The sequence below is a fragment of the Drosophila albomicans genome, chromosome 3, assembly GCF_009650485.2.
Source record: "Drosophila albomicans strain 15112-1751.03 chromosome 3, ASM965048v2, whole genome shotgun sequence".
NCBI lineage: Eukaryota > Metazoa > Arthropoda > Insecta > Diptera > Drosophilidae > Drosophila > Drosophila albomicans.
The window spans coordinates 16590743-16612834 of record NC_047629.2 but is presented as its reverse complement, the minus strand read 5'-3'; the positions used below and the strand labels follow the sequence as shown (position 1 = coordinate 16612834).

The 22092-nt window shown below is 37.0% G+C and overlaps 3 protein-coding genes across 4 annotated transcripts in view; 2 read left to right on the top strand and 1 right to left on the bottom strand.

The window, feature by feature from the left end:
- The first annotated feature begins 140 nt into the window (after nt 1-140).
- Nucleotides 141-2835, top strand: LOC117570941 (ubiquitin-like-conjugating enzyme ATG10). Its single transcript, XM_034252873.2, has 4 exons — nt 141-289; nt 2070-2166; nt 2225-2369; nt 2425-2835. The coding sequence occupies exons 1-4, from the start codon at nt 213-215 to the stop codon at nt 2691-2693; spliced, it is 588 nt and encodes a 195-aa protein (XP_034108764.1). The 5' UTR covers nt 141-212; the 3' UTR covers nt 2694-2835.
- Nucleotides 213-1989, top strand: LOC117570939 (uncharacterized). Of its 2 annotated transcripts, XM_034252869.2 has the most exons (5): nt 213-289; nt 351-460; nt 551-692; nt 757-1237; nt 1303-1989. In XM_034252869.2, exons 2-5 carry the CDS (start codon nt 399-401, stop codon nt 1794-1796), a joined length of 1179 nt encoding a protein of 392 aa, XP_034108760.2. In that variant the 5' UTR covers nt 213-289; nt 351-398; the 3' UTR covers nt 1797-1989. The 2 variants fall into 2 exon arrangements, with proteins under 2 accessions (XP_034108760.2, XP_051860694.1); XM_052004734.1 differs by lacking the exon at nt 213-289 and having other exon boundaries at nt 298-460.
- A 58-nt stretch (nt 2836-2893) lies between the features above and the next one.
- The window catches only part of LOC117568442 (diacylglycerol kinase 1), a 49918-nt gene continuing 30719 nt past the window's right edge, over nt 2894-22092 (bottom strand). The window contains exons 10-21 of the mRNA XM_052004731.1: nt 20909-21017; nt 20395-20526; nt 19759-19970; nt 16423-16554; nt 16005-16197; nt 15751-15837; nt 15470-15681; nt 14251-15318; nt 7503-7658; nt 7194-7422; nt 6953-7134; nt 2894-5655 (exon numbers count right to left, since the gene is read on the bottom strand). Of these exons, the coding sequence (XP_051860691.1) occupies nt 5566-5655; nt 6953-7134; nt 7194-7422; nt 7503-7658; nt 14251-15318; nt 15470-15681; nt 15751-15837; nt 16005-16197; nt 16423-16554; nt 19759-19970; nt 20395-20526; nt 20909-21017 (2802 nt within the window). The 3' untranslated portion in view covers nt 2894-5565. The remainder of the gene's footprint in view (nt 5656-6952; nt 7135-7193; nt 7423-7502; nt 7659-14250; nt 15319-15469; nt 15682-15750; nt 15838-16004; nt 16198-16422; nt 16555-19758; nt 19971-20394; nt 20527-20908; nt 21018-22092) is intronic.

Below are 22092 nucleotides of genomic sequence, written 5' to 3'. Positions count from 1 at the left end.
CATGAATTTTCAAAATATCGTTATTCCAATAATAAAATTTTAAAGTTTTAATTATTTATTCCTCAATTTGTCCAAATTCAAAATAAATAATTTGAATTATTAATAATTGCTTTTTTTTTTTATAAAGTTTAAGCTTAGTTTTTTTTAATTAGTTTAATACCAAAAAAGTATATGTTACTCGGTGCATGGTCACACAGCTATGAGTGGTTTGAATGGCAATAGTGAATTTATTGGTATTCAACCATTTTTGGATTGGCATTTGCACTAGTGCGAATGGCAAAATAGTAAGGTAAATATACGATTTGAGAGGCTTGTAACAAAAACAAATAATATTTAAGCGTATGTTAAAGTGTTAACTTTAGTGTAAAATCGGGTTTTCGCGGTTCTGCATTACGAAAATGCATGAGGATGACTTAAAAAATCAATTAACAATTGCGCGGAACGAGATTAACAACTTGAGGTAGAATACAAAAAAATCCTTGATGTTTTTGTTGAAGTTCAAGTTCAATGTTATTTACATATGTTACCTTGAATTCGATTACATGTGCAGACAGCAAGTGCGCAACTTACAGCATGTGCAGCGCAAGGACATTGAGACAATAAACCGGCTGCTGCAGGATTTTCGCTGTGAAGGCTGCGCCAGCAAAAATGTCAAGAGCAAGGACAAACTGGACACAAAGCTGCTACAGCAGGTGCGTTTGGACAGGTAAACACAGGAAGGCTAAGCAACTATACTCATTTCTCACTCGATTGCAGACAAGCGGCAATGAGAAGAACAGTGTGAATGGATGCGGCGATGATGTGGCCCATTTCAAGCCCATTGGCATCATACGCACTGCCTTCCCAGAGAAGCGTGCTGTGCCCCGTCAATCAAGTGTTGGCAGTCGCCTACGCAGCACTGTCCAATTAGGCGACAGTGTGTTTACAAATCCGGAGCATTCGTTGGAAGGATTAGCGGACTTCTCGCACATGTGGCTCATCTATCACTTCCATCGCAACAACACGCATCCCAAGGCTAAGGTTGCCCCACCTCGTTTGGGTGGAGAACGTGTAGGAGTTTTCTCGACCCGCTCGCCGCATCGTCCCTGTCCCATTGGCTTGTCTTTGGTGGAAATTGAGAAAATCGAGGGTTCCACTATTAGCTTCTACGGCACGGATATGGTAGATGGTACACCAGTGCTGGATATTAAGCCTTATATACCCTACTATGATGCACCAGCTCTAAGTGTTGATTTGGGCAAGTTGTTAACCCTTGCATATGTGGAAATGTGTTTTGTAATATTAATTTTTATGCACAATTAGCTCGCCCTGCCGTGATTCCCAATGAGAACAGTGCTGACTTTTATGATTCACGCCAGGAACCCGATGGCGAGGAGTCTGATCTCGAATTATATGGCGCCGCTGGCTACTCGGCCAGCGCTTTGAACGGAGACGACTTGAGTGGAAATTCAATGCAGCCAACACCATTGTCACTTCCACCGTTGCCCAGCACAGTTCGGGTTCCCAACTGGGTAGTGGCCAGTCACCGACTAAGCGTGCTCTTCAACGAGCATGCTGAGGCTCAGCTGTTGGAGCTGCAAGTTCATAAGCAATGCATCATTGACATCTTGGAGGCTGATCCGCGTTCCGTTTATCTGCGCACAAAATACGGCTCACAAATCTTCACATTTCAGCTGAGCGAGGTCACAGTTACATGCAAGTTTGATGACAAGGCTGGCAGCGTAACTGTTGTCCAAGTGCGACGCAATGAAAATATCCAGGTGGCGGCGCTGGATGTCGAGCCACGCAACGCTTAACGCTTAGCAAAAACCAATGGGCATTTTAAATGAGTTTTAGATTCTGCATTCTGTTCCCCGAACTGCTTGTAGTAGAGTTAATTACGTGTTATTTTAAGTAAAACCAGTTGAGGAGCTTTAACAATTAAAAACAATTTCAATTTGTCGGTTAAATATTAAATATACGAGGCAAAAAACAAAACATAAATTTGTGTTTATTTGTAAATAGTGGTTAATTTTTTAAGTATCAATCTATCTATTAAGCAAATATTCATTTTTACATTTTCTTTGCAGCATGACAACGCTAACTTGGCCAGAGTTTCTTTATCAGGCCAAGCAGGTGCTGGAAATATCAAACGAATTAAATGATAACTGGATATTGTGTGAAAAAGTAAGTGAGGTTCTTTGTAAGTTTTATAAGTCCTAATAATCAAACCGTTTGTTCTTAGGATGAGCAGGAGCCCAACAGCTATCTGAAGTATACGCAGAAGATTAAAGGCAAAGCCAGCGAGGATCTCATAAGTGTAGAGTACCACATAGTCTATAGCATTTCTTATCAGGTGCCTGTGCTCTACTTTCAAGCGCACAGATCAGGTAAATTAATAATTAGGAGCTTTAGGAAGTAAATAAATTTATATATTTTTCACAGACGGCAGTCTCTTGGACTTGGAGGCGACATGGAAAACCTTTTTGCCGGACACATCGCGTAGTGAACTCTATCAAATGCTGACACAAATGGAACATCCGGTGTTGTTTCGTCCATTCATGGCATTTCATCCTTGTCGCACCACTGAAGTCTTGGCACAATTTGGCGAACCCAGTGAAAATGTATTAATTACTTTTATAAGTTTATATGGGCCGTATGTGCAATTAAATTTAGCAAACGCTTACGGTTTGCATTCGCAAATAAATAAATAAATATAGGATATACTTGATAAATAGTTTTTATTATTGGTTGTTTTAAACACTGATTACAGGCGTGGTTGACATATATTCATACATATAATATATATGGTTATGATTCTTAATTGTCTATATATATTGTGGATCTACCTATACATGTACAACACATACAAATACGCATTTGATAAACTACATTTCATAGCATACTACGCTGCGTATGTGTAATAATGTTTAATATATCATCATTAATAAGCGGAGGCAAGTTTCAAACTGAATTGGAGTACTTAACTTAGGAATACATAATTATATATGTATATTTATATATTTTAACACTTGAAGCTACATTTAATGGCACATATATGAACTTGCTTCGATAGTTAGCAATATAACAATGATACTTCCATTAATTTATATTTATTTAAGCACTCAGTGTGTATGCTGAATGTGGTAAAGATTACAGTAATTTATATACAATTATATGTTCACTCGTTAAGTATGCGTTGCTTTGGTTATTGAGTTAATAATTTATTTTCATTAGGCTAATCCTGATATATTTATAGTATTTCCCTAATTCTATGCGGATTCTACTCACTAAATTGAAGTTGTTGTAAGCTTTTTTGTTTGTTTTGCTGTTTGTTGTTTGCTGTTTTGTTCTCTATGCTTGTAAATAAATACACTTTAGTCTGTAGTTTAATTCGCTTAGTGACAACTAATTACAATGCATTCTACATTTTGTGTAGTGCCTGCATTTAATGTTAGTTCCTAATTAACTTTACCTTGTCAAGTTATGCAGTTTTGCATTTGCGTATTTTGTTCCTAAGAGTTAAGTTCATCTCATTTATAATTAATGTTAACTGGCTACTGTGTGGCATTTGCATCCTGACGCCAAGTCACAATAAGGATGATCCTTGCTTGTGGGCGTGAGGAGTTGCATTGAAAAATGTTCTTTGCGTAAATTAAATTAATTTATTTACACATCTTCTTCAGTGTATATATTTGCTTTGCTTTGGTAGTCGAAATAAATATGTATATATTTTATATGTGTATTTATGTGGTACACTTCTTTACACATACATTTAGAGTGGAATACATATTATAATATTTTTGTTTGTGAATTGGGAAACATAAGGTTTAAAAATGCATTTTTCTGTACTTCAGCTCTACAAATATTACAAAATAAATTTGAAAAAGAGGAACCGTTAATATATTATGATAAAAATGAGTATTTCTTTATTGTAGAATTAACTATACTTTCATTTGGATAACTATTATATTAAGAGTATATGCATATACTTTCCATAGATGTATCTAAATCGAGGATACTTATATGTGTTTACATTTGCAAGGAATGCTTTGATAATATCAGTTAAATTATATCTAATCTAGATTAATTACCGATCTATTGTTCTAAAAACGACTAATGCACCTCTATGATTAAATAATTCAAGTTTTTTAGATTTTTTTTAACTATTTACAAACTACTATTTGTAAGATCTTTTAACAAATTTATTTCGATTCATATCTCGAGTTGTGTGTACTTTTGGTTTCTGTTCTTTGTTAATAATATTTTCGAGTATTTGCTTTGGCAATTTCATACATTTTATACATATACATATATGACTATATCAAATATACATTTCTTATTATAAACTCGTAGTTTGTTCTTCTTTTGTAATTCATTATATGTATTCATTTTATCAAAATTCATTTAAAGCTGCACCATTTCATTGATATTGTGTATATCAAGTTACATTGTTCTATATACAATATATGTATGTACATATAATAAATAAATAACACGTATATAACGTTCAATATATATATATATATTTTGAATTACATGTAATATAGTTAGTCGCTGTGCTGTGCATATAAAATATAATTTTTTTTATTCATTTTATATTCCTGTTGTTTTTTTGTGTGTTCCGAGATTTAAGCCGAAATGAAATGAAGCCAATGATATGTTGTTTCATTAAGTAGGAACTTTAATCAAAAGCAAATTGAATTTCTGATAAAACGATAATTAACGGAAGAAAGTGCACAGCACGCACTAATTACGACGGATTTAATTGTAAATATGTATGTTTGTTTTTGTTTTTGTTTTCTTCTTTAATGTATGTATATATAGTTGTATATTTATTTATTTATCTGTGTGTACAAATTGTGCACTATTTTTAAAAATCGCACTACAATGTTTGGTCTCATTTTAGTTGCATTATTGGACAAGTTTTGTTTAAGTGTATGTGTGTGTGTGTGTATGTTGTTTGTTGTTGTCTTCTTACGGTATCTAATATACATAAATAACAAATACGTGTGTACTGCAGTACATCTAAAGCTTTCACTTGGTTAACACTGATGCGCACATAACTCTGAGATTTCAATTCAATTATTCACTTATCCTATTTGGGGAAATGCCTGGAATGCTAGCGACTTAGTACCACGGATTAATTGTTGAAACATCGCACTCGATGTGGCCGTTGAAATTATACTCGGTGTAGACCTGCTCATAATACTCGAAGTACCTGTTAAAGTCGTACTCGAAGTATTCGTTGCAGTTCTACTCGGAGTACAGTTGGCACTCGTACTTGAAGCACTCATAATCGCACCGTAAAGCATTAGTTTTTAATTTTTCGTTTTTTCTTTTTTATGACTTAACATTGTAAAGCTCTGCAACTCACACACTAATCATTTAAATATATATTAACAGGTTGATTTTGGGAGTGGAAGTTGGAGTTGGGATAAATAATAATCACGGTGCAATGCACTAAGGTAAATTGTGGACGGTGGTGCTTCTGGTGACCTTGCGAAATTCATCATCCAGCTCATCGGCGGATTCAGCGGCCTGTCGTCTGTGGCCGATGAAGTCGCTCGATGCGCTGCGCCTGAATCAGCTGCACAGCATATTGAAAAATCCCCGTCCTTTCTCTGAGCGCGGCGCCATCAGCATAGGAACTTGATTCTTGTGCGTTACTTTGATCTGCAAAACACAAGAAATATTTACATAAAATGCATGATGAACAGAAAAGAAAGCTAAAATCAAGTGTGCTTGACTGTCAGACACCCGTTAGTCAATTTTAAACAAGTAAGAAAGTTACAGTCGAGTGTGCTCGACTGTGAGATACCCGCTACCCATTTTTAATAAGGGCAAAATATTGCGGTACTATTTTCAAAATATACCGAAAATACTACAAAAATACTAAAAATATACCAAATGGTATGTTTGGTATATCGATACATCACACCATTCAAAATATACCATACACGGCGCAATGTACTAGATTGTCGGCCAAAGCAACTCAGACCCCTAGTAAGTAGGCGTTTTTGCCCATACAAAAGTATTTCTTTAACAACTTCCACAATTTTTATCTGATCGCAACCAAATTTTCAGGAATCATAACTACTATAGTAATTATAGTATATACCAAAATTCGCAACTCTAGCTTTAAATTTACGCTTGTTATTCGATTTTTTTGTTTTCCGGGGGCGGAAGTGGGCGTGGCAAAAATTTGAAACAAACTTGATCTGCGTGCAAACATAACAAATGCTGTCGAAAAAAAATTATAGCTCTATCTCTTAAAGTCTCTGAGATCTAGGTGTTCATACGGACAGACGGACAGACGGACAGACAGACAGACGGACAGACACACAGACGGACAGACGGACATGGCTATATCGTCTCGGCTGTTGACGCTGATCAAGAATATATATACTTTATAGGGTCGGAGATGCCTCCTTCTACCTGTTACATACATTTCCTGCCGGCACAAAGTTATAATACCCTTCTACCCTATGGGTAGCGGGTATAAAAAACTGGAGCAATGCGAAAATCGTATTATCTTTAAAATACACCAAATTCAGAAATTTTGCAAAAATATACCTATGTAAATGTATATTAATATACTACTCCATGTAAAATATACCACAAAGTACGCAATATACCAAATTCAGTATAACGGTATTATCTTAAAAATATAAAAAATAAGTATACCAAAAATCTAAAAAAGACCAAATTTTATATTTGGTATGTTAATATACTACTGCGTGTAAAATATACCATAAAGTACAAAATATACCAAATTGTCTACTAAAGTATTTGTTGCCGGCTTTTGCACTATAAAAATCTTTCATTACTAGCATCTAAGATTTTAATCTGCTCTAGAAGTTCCCTCTTTTTGTCTGTCACATACATCATTGCAGTCAAAACGTTATAGTACCCCCTTTCTTCTCCTTTATAGCTAGCGGATATAAATAATAGTGAAGTATAAAACACTTACAGTGCAGGGCATTTGCATCCAGGGCTCGCCATCGATTTGCATGGGAAATGTCTTCTTGGTTTTAATGATTACTTCACTGCATTGAGCCAAGCGTCTGCCGGAAGCACGCAATCCTGTGCGCACTTGTCCCATGTGCAGACAGTTCTCGAGGCCAATCACTTCGATAAGACGATCGCCAAAGTCTGTATAAAAATTGTCGATTATTGGAGTAGTCTTTAATATACTCATATTTAATGCTTACCCTGTATGGCCACTGAAAGATCCACGGAATTAAAGCTGGTGGCTGAGAATTCTTTGTCGCTGGACTTGAGTTTTTTGCTCTTGCCAAATGGCCCGGCACTCTTGCGTATGCGCTTCTGGGACAAGTGCTCGCCCCACAAATTGGAGCCGCCGTGAGTATAGGGTATATTGAGTAGTGCCACGCCCTGCAGATGCGGCCCATTGGCCAGGTCCAAGGCAACGCCATCGCACTGCATGCCAAAGAAAATGGAAAGTAATTGAAGTAGGTTCTTGTTCTTGTCTGTTTACATCATCGCATCTCATCACTCACCACAATCTCAATATTCTCATGCAGATTCTTGCAGGATGCGGCAAAGGTTTCAGAGGTGGCGTATTCAAAGTACCACAGCTTGTTCTTCATGCGGCTGTTGAATTTATGCGGATTCTTTTCGCGTTCCAAATGAAACTTTACACAAATTGCAGCATCCTGTGGCAATAATAATAACAATAATCATAATAATCAATCAGTAGTTGTTCAAACTGAAGCACAAAGATACGAGTGTATGTATTATGTTTGGTCACGTAGCTGCAACAACAACTGCAAAGCTGCAATTGAAAGCAGCTGCCACTAATGGCAACTACGCGATATAAACTTGCTACATTTATCAATTTGCAATAGTGCAAAGTTGGATTGGAAATAAAATTCAGTCTACAACTTTTTAGCTGATACACGACTTTAAATCCATTTTTAAAACTGAATTAAAAAAAAACGAATCCATATAGTGTAACTCTAATTTTAATGAAATTGAATTTACAACGGAAACGAATTTTAACAAATTATATAAATATTTTAATTCATGTACAACCTTTTAATTTGAAAGGAAAATATACAATAAAATACTATTTGAAATATCTCAATATAAATAGAGGGAAAGCCTAAAATAATTATAAGTGCTGCAAGGATTGCGGATAGTTAAAAGAACGCATACATATAACATAAATATAACTTATATATGATATTATATATATTAGCTTTATAATAAAACACAATTTTAAATATAATGTAAATATTCTAATGTATTAACAATCTTTTAATTTAAATTGAAAGTGAATTGGGCGTATAAAAAAGACCTAGTAAAATACAATTTGAATTCTGGTCTCAAAATGAATTCAATATGCAAAAGTAAGAAAGTATCAACTAATTACAAGTGCTGCAAAATTGAAGAAAATATCATTTTAATGAAATTTAATATTTTGTTAACTTTATAATAAACTAAATTCGGAAAATAATAAAAATATTCGTATATTTTAATTTCAATTTAAAGTGAACTCGCTTGAAAAAATACAATTTAAAATGTGAAAAGGAGTAAAATCTAACTTGATTGCAAGCCCTCAAAGGTTTGTTAATTAACTTAACATATTTTTCATAATGATAATCAAAAAAAGATTCAGTGATGAGCTTTAGACAAAGGCCATTGAATTGACCCTAAAAACAAAAAATAGTTTTAAATTTACATAGATTGAAAGTTGTCATCAATAATTATGCAAATGAAGTAAAAATGATATATTTTGAAAATGCAGAGTTGGATTTTGTTCAAAGTAAATTGCACTATTTGAAAAAGAATTTCATGTGTGGTCGAATATAGTATACTATATTACAAAATCAGGCTGATGTATGGATATTTCGTTGGTGCAATGCATCCCGATCCAGTGCACATGGATGTTTCCCTATAGGCTCTCAAGTGTTGCACAGCATGAGGCAGCATATTATATTTGCATTTTCGGGCTCGCGTCTGAATACCTGAGATTGCCTGCTAGTTATATGTGGCTGTGTGGTGCTTGGGGTTAAGCACATGCCGTGGCCCCAGTTTGGATTACACATACGACACGTTGCACATTTGTAGGCGCATTTATTATGCATGTCAGCACACCAGAAAAGGCGACACGCTGTGGGAGATGTGGTGGGTGGTTAGGTGTGTGTGTAGTGTGTAGTGTGAGTTTGGTTTGGAGTCAAAGTTGCGGTTGAAGCTTTTACATCATAAATAAGATTAATTACCGCTGGAGCGCAAATTTAATTGTCAAGCGAGACAGGCTGGTTCGGTTGGCAAAAACTTTTTAATTAGCCTGCCATCCTAAAGTGCCATTCGTGTAAAGTCGACGCTTATGCAACCTGGCTCGAAACTAACTTGATGACAAGCGGCTTATTAGCATGTGCTGCTGGCCAATGAATGCCTTTCGGCCATAAAGCCAGCACACAGAAAGGAGGCAGGTGAAATCCTTATCAGAGTTCGCTGAATGCCATAAAAATGTTTCTCTGCCATACCTTTAACAATACATAAGACCTACGGCTCGGTCTCTGTTTGTGTCACTGACATTTCGGCAGTAGTGCGAATCAAAGAAAAGGCAAAAGCGCAACGCACACAATTACACATGTGCGCCTCAATTTCCCACCCACTGACCTCCCCAACTCCCCCCCCCCCCCTCTCTCTCTCTCTCTCTGCGATTCATGGTCTTTTCCTGGCAGTGTCATCAACAACGCACAAGTTCGCGCTTAACGTCAACAATTGACGTTAAACCAAAGCGTCAGCGTGAAATACTTTTCATGCCGTATTACACGGCACCTCCCACCACCTCTCTGGTCGCTCTTCAACAACATCAGACGAGCAGCAGCAGCAGCTTCCCTTGAACCTTTAACTTAAGGAGCAAAGTTGTGACTGCTGCGCATTGGCAGCCACTTGACACACACACACACACTTACGCACATACTCGTATATGACAAGTTGGTTGTGTTACATTCGGGACTCTTCTCGAGACATTCACATATGATGTACATGAGTGCTAAATGGATTTCGTGCTGGGGACAGCCAGGAGGCTGCGTGAAATGAAGCCGACAAGTGAAATCCCAGCAGCAACAATACGCACAACAACCATAACATTGAAGCAAGACGTTTTGATATCAACCACCTAACGATACCCTGCGAGTGATTTAAAAATAGTTCGACTTTGAAAACCTGATTTTATATACATATATTATTTCATATATTACACAAATTTTTTAATCTGGAAACTGTGTGACAAAACATAACGTAGATTCATCGATACTAAAATCTATCTTAGCTCTAAAAATAGTGTTAATCCAGAGCTATAAGAATAAACTTTAAATATTTGAAAAATTATGTTTCAGTTTATATCTTTGTCACTACAAATTGTGTCGAACATGATAAATTCCGCCGGCGAATTAACCATATATCAATTAAATTATATGAAAATTCAATTCACGTATTATTTATAAACCTCAGTACTATCAGCTGTCCTGATATTTTCATTAAAATGTAGATAACAATTAAATGAATGCTTTATTTGCCATCAATTATTCAGCTATTCTAATATTGTTATCAAAATGTATTCATGAAATATTATACTGTAAATATAAAATGCATAAAGCAAAGATATTTTATTTGGATTCACTTGTTTTTCGTTAAAAATTAAAAACAAAACGTTGAGGCCTTTAAATAATAAACCATTATAAAGAAAAAATAATAGAAGTAACATTTGCTAATGTATCGTTAATATACATTATTAGACCTTTAAATAATAAACAATTATAAAGAAAATGAAATAGAAATAAATTATTTCAAATGGATTTTTAAGATGTGCTATCTACACACTTCAGTTAAATATATCATATACAATCTACATCATTTTATGCAATTTGAATCAGGCGGTAGCTTTATTTGTATTTGTTTTTCTGTAAAAATTATGACAAATTTAATTTCATTTTAAATGAGTTGCTGCCATTGATATAAAATAGAAAAAAAAAACAAAATTAATGGTAAAAAAGCATTATTAATGGTGTGTGATGAACTTTGAAGACACAATTTAATAACTATATTTATGTACTACTTTTATGGTTTTTTATTAATTGCCGTTTTAATGCTACAAATAAATCAAGATTATTTTGTGTGGTTTCATCTCATTTTAATTGAACTCTCATACTAGAATCTGGGAACTGTTTTGCTTGGCATACCGCATTGTTTGACTACTTTGCAGGGTGTTGCGAGTGTAGCAACAACAACAACAACGACAACAACATCGTCGACAGTTTGCTGTAGACGCCTACAGTTTAAACAGACGCACATCAGGTCATAAATAAACTAACACCCTTACTCGAAGACATCCACACACACACACACACACATAGTACACACACACACGTGAAGATACTTTTGCTAGGAAACAGACGCATTTTATGGCATTTTGTTGTGTGTATTTTTATTTTGGCAAGGATTTTGTGGATCTTAATCGCAAGGCTTGCAATTGTGTGGGCTCATTGCGTATTAGGCTGATATTCAGTTACGTATCCAGACGCGACAGCCAGGCAGGCAGGCAGGCAGGATTACGAGGGGAAGGAGGAGAAGGAGGAAAAGGAGACAGTAAGTAAGAGTGCAAAATGTTTGCACAAAAAGGATTTCAGCTTTAGCCGCACTTGACAAATGGTGCAGCATTACAAAACACACACACACGCACACACTCACACAAGCAAGGCACAAACAACTGGCAAATAAAATCAGAAAACACTAAGGACACTACTATCAGTGGGCATCTGGACAAGGAGGCGTGTTTCCTTTTTGATTAGACGATACGAGAGCATTGAGGACACAACACACACACACACACTGAGACAGAACTTGAGCAGCGCCTTGCTGATTTGTACAACATATCCGTTTTAGTAGTTGCCATTCTTTTCAGTTTCATTACGAATTTCTTTTTCGTTTTCGTTTTCCTTCTGCGCTTAACTTTTTTCTGCTGTGGTTTTGCTGGTTGCTTCATCTTGTGGTTTGGGCTTGGCCAGTAAATTTCTCACTTAACCTTTGTTTATGACCGCATTAAATCTTTTTGGCCAGCTACTTAGTCGCACGTAGCAAGAAAGTATCTTTGATTTCCACTCGAGCCTTTCATATCTTGAGCCGTCTTATCTTCATCTTCATCGTCATCGCCATCTTCATCGTCATGTTCGTGTTCAGGTTTCTTTTTTTTTGTTTGTTGGCTTCGTTTCATGGTAAATTATTCAAAAGCCTTTAGCCTGTGATAAAACTTTGTAAGATTTCAGTTTTACATCGTTTCGATACCCAATTTCTGCTCCGTTCTCACATTTTTGCCATTTCAATTTATGGCTTTGCCTGCATCTATTTACGACTGTGTGTGGTCCTCTTTGTCAAATTGTCCCTGGGGCGCAATGTGTTTTGTTTTCCTTGCGACTGTTTTTGCGCGGCAGCACTTACCAATTCCACACTCGGCCCAAATTGTAATTAGACAAGCTGCCTCCAGCCCCTGGACATGTTCTCACACACCCTCATCGCATTAATTTAAATGTGCGTAGTTCGCAGTTTTGTTCAAATCGAATAAGTGTAATTATGCTGCTCTTTGAAGCCTTATCAGCAGATAAAATCAGGCCACAAACTAAGCTTAAAGTTGGGCAACAGTATAAAGCGTAAGCTGTACTTCATTTGCACCTCAAAACCAAGTTCAGCCAAATGCTGATTGTTGGCCAAGTCCTGTGAGTCCTGCGTGTGTGCATTCGCTGTTGTTGATTGCCCTGCCCAACAAAGTGCAGCGATGCATCAATGATTCAAATGAGCCTCTGATGGTTCGACGCCGTTCTTTGTGTTCGCTTCTGGCCGCATTCTCAATTGGCCAACACTTTTTGCAGCTCTGCTAAGCGCTTGCCTTTTTGCCTGAAACCTTGTGAATATGCAAATGTTGTGCGATTGCGTTTCCTATATTACGACTATTGAATGATTGATTCAAATCAAACTGGGCACAGGGTATAGCAGAGTTTTGTTAGCCGTCAATCCTTCCGGGTTTTCAAGCATTTTCCGCTCGCGTAATTCAATGAAAATGCGAATTAGAAAGCACTTCACTTTCATTTTGATTGCAGCTCGAAAGTTTGCTGAACTTTGCATATGAAAATCAGAGGGAATTGGGCAGGAAAATTCGGGGTGGTAAAATGCTGAATAAATGATTGAGTGTAAATGTACATTTATATGAATTATTGAGAAACGAAACGAGAATTCCGTGTGTTGACTCAACTTGAGTTAAGTAAACCCTGAGATATTTCTCTTAATATTATTTTTACGAGCTTCCACAAATGGTTGCGGAATCCATTTATGCTTAATCCTTGTGTGATTTTAGTGCATATTACGGCATCCGTATTTGCATAATTGAGAGAGCAGTTAGATCTTTGCTTTTGATTATGAAAATTTTATTGCATTTGCACAGAGAGAAATAACGTGGTAAAATCAAGATTCAAATCTTGAAAGATGCCAAAATTGAGCCAAGAAGGTTTTATCAAGATCAAAATTATAAAGAAATTCTAGATTGCCATATCTTGAAAGATTATATTTTTTCAAGAATGGAAAAATCTTAAAATTAATCCACGAAGGCAAAATCTTAAATTTAGATTAAACTTTCTAAAATTAGATTTATAATTGAACAATGATTTGCAGTATCTCTATTATAGTTGACAGCAACAACACCAGAAATAAGGTTCTAGTTACAACTTCTTAACAAACAAAAGCAAAATTCTTAATCTCAAAACGATGAATGAAGAACAAAATCTTGTTTTACGATTTTTCCAACCTATTTTTTTCTTAAGGTTAGAAAAGTTTTTTTAATCAAAATTTGCAATCTTTTTCTCAATCTGGAATAAAATAATCTTAAAGCAAGATTTAAATCTTAAAATAAGACATTTTTAATTTTAAAGTGCAAATTTAGCATAAAAATCTCTCTGCAACCTAAAAATCTTATTTCAAGATTTATTTTAAGATCGAAAAAATCGAATCGAATCGAAGTCAAAGATTGTTATCTGCTTTTCAAACTAGATTTTTTTCTTCCTGTTTACCAAATAGGACTCGAGATTGAGTACGCTATCGCAAATAACGAAAAGAAAGATAATCAAAGGAAATATGCACTCTGGTTGCTATTATTGCTATTTCTATTGCTATGGTTGCTGTTGCAGTCGTGGAAATGCGCTCACTGATTTACACAAAAGGGAAAAGCAAAAAGGAAATTGTACTCACCACGCCGACGGAGAAATAATTGTTGATAATGTTATAGGGCACGGTGCAGTCCTTGTCCGATTGCACTTTGATGGGCTTCTGTGGAATGTTGCTACTGCTGGTTGCTGTTGTTGCAGTTGGTGTTGCTGTTGTGGGTGTTGTTGCTGTGGCAGCTGTTGCTGCTGTTGGCGTTGGCGGTGTAATGGGAGTCTTCGGTGTTTGTGGTGTGCTGGCGACTTGGCCTTGTCTATGCTGCTGCTCAATGTTGTTGTTGTTGTTGCTGCTGCTGTTGCTGTTGTCGTTGCTGTTGCTGTTGCCATAAGTTTCGCACTTGTCCGACAAATCCAAAGACAATATAATTTGCTGTTTAACGATGTTGTACGGCTTATTGCACTGACTATTATTATCGCTCTGATTATTCTCAGCTGCCTCTTCATCCGACATTGTTGTCGTAGCTGCTGCAACTGCTGCTGCAGCAGCAGCTTCTGCTTCCGCTGCCAGCTTTTGTTGCTGTTGCTTGTGTTGCACGAGCAGCGTCTCGAGTGATTGCTTTTCAGTTACATCTGTGCGTGTTAGCGGGAATAGAACACCTTTGCCCATAGGCGACCCCATTTCCTGCTGCTGCTGTTGCTGCTGGCATTGTTGCGGCAGGTTGGTGTTGATGCTGCCTGTGGCACTGCCACTTGAGCTGCTTGTGTTGCTGTTGCTGCTGCTGCTGCTCAGCGTGGCTGTCAATGTTTTGTGCATGCGTCGCGTTTCGAATGTGGACATTGAAATGCTTTTGGTGGTTGTGGTGCGCGTGGCAGATTCCACAGCCACCTCAGCAGCAACCTCATCGTGACCCGTTCCCGTTCCTATTTCCATCCCTGTTGCTGTTGTCGTTGTCATATCCTGCGTATATTCCGTTGCCATCATAATCGATGTGGCAGTTGCAGCTGTGTCTGTGTCTGTGCCTACTGCTGCGATGTTGTCGGTAGTGCCACTGAAGCTTTGCCGCTGGATTTCCTCGAAACGTTCAATCAGCGATTTGTCGACCACAACACTCTGTGACAACTCAATCACTTTCTGCATGTTCGAGTGCAAAGTCACCTGCAAATGGTGCACAAACAAGAGGCACGCCTCACTGGTTAGTTTCTCCCATTGCCCCGCATGGCAAGCCACGAAAACGAATTTTTGTAATCAGTTTTTTAGGCTGCTTTATCACTAGACTATTTGTAAAGTTTGTTACTTTTGAACTTACCTTGGGGCGCAGTTCTTCAACGGGCGGATTGTTGGTCACCTCGATGCTCCATCGATCCAGCATTACGGTAGAGGCACGCTTTATCTTTTCCATTAATTTGGGTATGTTCTCGCCCTCATAGCCGCCGCCCCAGCGCAGGCAACGTGCCAAATCGTTGCCAGTTCCCAGCGGAATGACGCCAATGGCAGGCTGGGTGACCAACTCGATGGAGTCTGTGTATAGAGATATTACAATTTAATGCCTCTGGAAGCAGTAGTGTTTTGGTATTGTGTGGAGCTTACCCATTGCCTCGAGCACCCAGCCAACAGTGCCGTCGCCACCGCAGCAGATTACTTTGAAATTGGGCATATCCTTAAAGAGCGTGAGTCCTGTGTCGACAGTCAAGAGGCAGAAGCGTGTGTATAAACGTAACCAAGAAATCAGAATTTAAGTATCTTGCTACGCAATTTGCATTTAAATTGTGTGTGTGTTGCCTTGTGTATTTGCTTTGCGGCTCGCATGTAATCATCACGCATACGCCGTGGTGTATACGCACCTTCCTTAGGTCCACCCTTGGATAAATCATACACCTGCCTGGGATTGAGCATATACTGAAATTTACGCAAGATCCGATCACCTTGTCGCCCGCCACTCTTTGGATTCACAAACACCAGCAATGGGCAGCTCAGCTCGTCGGGCGGCGTGATTTGGAAATGCGTCGCCTGGTGATGATGATGCATTTGTGATTTCTACTCGGTTTCGTTTATATTTAGCAGATGATATTGTTTTTTTTTTTGTGGGAATGACACACACAATTTTTTTTAGCAACAACAATGGAGAAGCGAATATACAAGAAGGCGAATGCGGGGAAAGCGTGTGCATTGAGAGTTTATTGTATTAGTACGATTAGTTTGCCAATTTTTGGTTAGGGAAATGGAATTAAGTAGAGTAAACTTTTTTTGGGATCAACTCACTTTATGCGCCTGATTAACCGAACGCTGGCGATCCAAGACAGCCGGGCATATCGCAGTGGGTGGCACAATTAGCTCAGCAAATTCACCCAGTGTGCACTCCTTCTTCACCGACGAGGCGCAACGATTGTGCAGCTGAAACGAGCGGGAGGGAAAGAGAGCGAGAGTCGAGAGATTATTTTCACATTAAATTACCCAAAAGGAAAAAAAAGTCATAAAAAAGATAGCCAAAAATCTGGCACGTTAAAAAATAAAACGAAACGAAACGAAATCGAGGGGCCTTAAATTCAATTTACACTTGACTAGCTGGCCGCAGAACTTGTGCATTGGAAAAGGAGAGCGCTGGTCTTCCTGGCATCCTTGGCGTATACGTATTTATTTGATGAGCGCTCTCTCACTCCGCACGCTTACTTAAGCACTCATTTTGCTTTAATGAATGCGATTAAAAGTTTGTGTTAGCGCTTCCGCCAAATTGTTAATTTGCACTCAAAATGGGATTTAAACGCAGATCCTTAATTTAAATTCAACTACGGATAGCTTTTTGTTCTTCCCTCGGTTTCTCCACTTTACTATGCAGTGGCAGGTTCTTTGCTAAGGAACAACACAATTTAACCTGCTGCACTGATTATCGCTGACATACAGAATGCTGTGTCACGTGTGAACTTTTCACTGCCACACGTTGCAAATTTGACGTTGATAAAATGCAAAATGCACATACAAATACAATTATGCGTGGGCAGTTTGATCAGTTTAAATCGTCGATTTCAATTGGGAAAATCGATTAAGCTGATGGCAGTAAATATAGATATTCAATTAAAATTGCTAGTAAATTGAATTAAGTACTTATACTATTTGAGTAATGATTGCGCAAAATGTGCATAATATAATTAAGTTTGCAAAATTTATAGTAATTTCCTATTTCTCCTCTAGTCAATCTAGTTTCGGGGTTATTTTAAATATACAGCATAAAATTGAATTATAATTACAAAAGAAAGAACTAATCACAAAGAGTCTAAATAATGAATTTATAATAATAAATTCAGTATAGATTTGATAATTGCTAATAAACAAAAGGCAACACAAAACAATTCAAATTTTGGAGTTTTCAAATAAAAAATATGTAATAATAAATTCATACTGCAGTTTGCTATTGTACTTAGATTAATAGTACACAAATAAATATAAAATAAACTTAAGAGCGTATGTAATATGAAGAATATTGCAAAGAATTTCATCTCATTTTATGTAAAATATGGATGTTCAAGTTTCAACAATGCTTTATGAATAATTTTGATTATAGTTAGTTCTAAGATATTAAATTTCATTACGATACTATAATATTTTAGTATGTGTACTATAATATTTTGATTTTTTACCTTAAATTTCATGTAGTTTAATTGTTTTTAAAATAATTAAATAAATTAATATGAATGATGAACTAAGTCGACAATTGTTGTGAATTTGTTTAGAGAAAGCTGCTCCCTCAATGAGTAGTTCTTCTTACTTTAAATTAAGAATAATCTATGTTACGCATTTAGTGATCAACTCGTTGCTAAGTTTGCTAACCAATTTTTAGTCTAACATGCCTGCATACTAATCGAGCAACCCTCGAAAAGCAAAGGCCAATATTGACTGCTGCAGCCTTTGGCAACGTTTAGCTTACGAAATGTTTACAGCTGAAGCAGCCAAGAAGGAAGTTTCTTGCATTGCTCGATGCCTGCCGCCATTTTGGATGCAGCTGCTTCTTCATTTTCTCTTCCAGCTCTTCACATGATTGTTCTTGTTGTTGTTGTGGCGTCTGAGATAACGAATTCGGCATTATCTCGACTGATGCTGCACTTGTCAAAGTCACTGGAGAAAGTTGTGCTTGCCGGGGGCAAGATGAAGGAAACACGACGGCAGCGGCGGCGTCTCTTTGGCGGATTGTGTCGGAGATGGAATCTGGGACTGCCTCTGGTCGTGTGGCATGCAGCAGCATAATTTCTTTGAGACGTGACAATTTGCCAGCCATAACGAAGCTGGAGCTGACGTCGTGGCCAAAACCCGTAACCAAGCCACGATGCTGCACAGTGTGTGGCACTTGCGTCTACATTTGCAGCAATGTGTGGCACACGAGTGTGTGTGTGTTAGTTGTGAGTGCATGAACTGTATGTATGTGTATGTATGTGTGTGCTTGCTTGTAGCTCAAATCAGTGGCGCTTAACAAGTTTTTGCCAAAAGACAAAACAAATAGGAGCATGACTACGGGACATGCACAGCTTGCTCAGTTGATCAAAATAATTGAAATTCTTCGTATTTGAAAAATTGTTGAGAATTGTGCACTGTGTGGAATGTGGCACAACTGCCATGCGATTTGTATAAATACTTGCCACGACACAATGCCAAGCAATGCAACACTTTGATGGAACTCGATACACTTGCGTTTGCAAATGGCAACTAAAAGAAGATGCTTTTACACCGACAGAAAATAGTCGGCAAAGAAATTACTTTTTCTTTAAGTAACTTTATATTTCAAGAAACTCAAAATAATTTAACTACATAAAGCATAAATTAATACATTTAATTGCTCTTAAAATAAATCTTTGGAAATATTCATGTTGTAATACTAAATTGTAATTTAATATACTATTTCTATAGTTATCAAAGCCAGCAAATACACAACATTTAAATATATAATAATTAAACTTGAAATGTTCACTTCCTATTACAACTAGTAACTAAAAGAAGCTGCCAGAAAATAGTCAGCAAAGAAATTACTTTTTCTTTAAGTAACTTTATATTTAAAGAAACTCAAAATATTTAAACTCCATAAGTCATAAATTCTTACATTTAAATGAACGTAAAATGTATCTTCACAGACATTCATTTTGTACTATTATATGGTATTTTAATTCACTATATTCTGTTGTTATTGAGTCAACAAATGCAAAACATTTAAATAGAATAGAATTGGAAATGTATGTATTGATAAATATAGAAATTGTATTTTAAAAATGTTATCAGAAAAGTCATTTTTCTTTTCTGGATACATTTGCAATTGCTACTGGCAACCAAAAGAAAATATAAAAATTTGTGCACTGCATAAAGAATATATTCTTTGATTTGATTACGTTTGAAATGCATTTTAATAAATATTCTATATTTTTAGTACTTTTCACATTTCACAATACTAAATTCTGTTATCGAAATCTCGAATTTGACTATTCTCAAAATGTATTAAATAGAGAAATTGCATGTACAAAATGTAAATGCAACACTTGCATTTGAATAACTTAATGAGAGAATAGCTTTTCAGTCTTTCACTATTTCTAAAAAAGTTAGAAAAATACTTTTACTCACCATCATGTGGCACCAGCGACAAGTGAGTCCTGTGATGCCATGGTATGCTTTGATGCGTTTGCGGCACTTTGAGCAGCGTCCGTAGCAGTTGCCCTCGACCCAATGATGCAACAGATCGCCGCCACATTTGGGCTTCTTTGACTTGACGTAGGTTGTTATGCATGAGGCAGGCGCATGTTGCACGCAACGTTCGTGCACCGTGTATTTGCAAACTGTCGAATAAAGAGCAAACAAATATTTAAAGCATTCGCATACTTCTTAATCATTTACAATGTGTGATTAAAATTGACATTGAAGTTGCAATCATTTGTAAATCTATTTGATCAATGGTATTTTTTTGTTGCAGCTTTGTGCTACTGTTTCGTTTCGTTTGAAATTGACAATCTCAATTTGTGACATCAATATTAAATGTTTTCCATTAAAACTGACGAAACACACATGTGTAATCATCAAACAGACTCAACTCAACTCGACTCGACTCCGACTGACAGATGACTTATGTGCGCTCTGCGAAATGTCCTTTTTGATATTAAAAGTTGAAAATGTGTAATTTCCGCCGCACTGTCTGCAGTCAAGGAGTGTGTGCTCTGAGTACTACGATACTATATGTATTTAAATGTACTTCTCGATACTTACGGACACAGCAGAGACCCTTCTTGCCAAGGCCGACCAACATATTTAGGCAGAGATTGCAGTACGCCGGTTTGCTAAAGTGCTTTAAGCGCCACACGTGGATGCCATCCTCCTTCAGTGTGGTGCTGTCGACGCCTGTAAAATGAGTGCGATAGAGAACGATATTGGAGATTGCATAAAACACTGCGAGAGGGAGATGCGAGCACTTTTTGCATACGTTGCGAAGGTGAAAAATTGCACAGAATAGATACGATTTCATATATGTAGTATATTTTGCTTTTTTTTGCTCAATGTGAACCTTCTGCAAATGACTTGATTATTGAGGCAGTCAGAGCAGGGACACAGATGTTGTAGAAGGCAGCGGTGGGGGGAGAGGCAATCACAAGAGGCAATCGAGGCACTGAGGCAGTGAGGCGGTAAACGCATTCAAAGCTTCACAGCCACTTGGCGCTCTGGCAGTTAGCAGTCTACCGAAGTAGTTGCAGCTGTTTTTTTTTTTGTTGTTGTGCTCACTCACCTAGCAGGACGAGGAGCGGTATGGTTGTCATGCCGCCACGTTGCCACTCCTCCAAGGACACGGTGCCATCGGCGTCATAGTCAATTTCAACCATCATCTCTTGCAGTATCTGTAAGTAGGAAAATTGCACAGAGCGTGTGAAAAATGCCGCTGGCTGCTGATGCTGCTGCTCGCTGCTGCTTGCTGTAAGATTTCCTGATTGACGTTCTGTGGCCGCCAAAGTGAAATACAGAAAAGTAAAGGTAATTTTACCCAGAAGTACCCACAACTTTGACTTTGACTTTCATTGCAGCGAAAGTGTAATCCTCGTCAGATAAACCTATTACGACAATCCTTCTCTCTTCTTTTCCTTTTCGTAACTTACAAAATGAAATTTCAAAATATTTTTTGCAGCCTGGATTGTCTTGAGATTTTACTAAGGCATCGCCTGCTGATTATATTTAATTATGGATATAAAACTATGTACATTTCCGTTATCCATAGGGTAGAGGGATATTATAACTTTGTACCCGCAGGAAATGGATGTAACAGGTAGAATGAGACCTGTATAAAGTATATATTATATGAATATTCTATAGTCCGTCTGTCCGTCTGTTCGTATGAACACCTAGATTTCAGAGACTATAAGTGATAGAGCTATAATATTTATATTTCGACAGCACTTGTAATGTTCAGAAGTAAATCTAGTTTGTTTCAAATTTTTGCCACGTTCACTTCTGTCCCCGCCAATTGACAAAAATCGAATAGCAGCATTAATTTTGATGCTAAAGTAGCGATGTTCTGTACATATGTACAGTAAAACCTACAGAATTTATGATTCCTGAAAAAATTGGGAACTGATAAAAATTTTAAAAGTTATTTAAGAAATATGGGTCTTAGTTTTTTTGGCTGATAATCTAATATATTTTGCACTCAATGGTAACTTTAGAGTGTAGTACTATATTAAAAAACCAATTATATTATTCGGTATATTTATAGTATTTTCGCGATAAGTTACTTTGGTATATTTTAAGAATAATACCGCACTTTTTTGCTTTTATTCAAAATGGGTAGCGGGTATCTTATAATCGAGTGTGCTCGCTTTTTTACTTGTTTGCATTGCTTCTGCAGTTCTTTTCATACTGAAAGAAATACGAAATTCACTATCAGAGTGCATTTTTCATTTCTCTTTTGGTTTTTGGCTG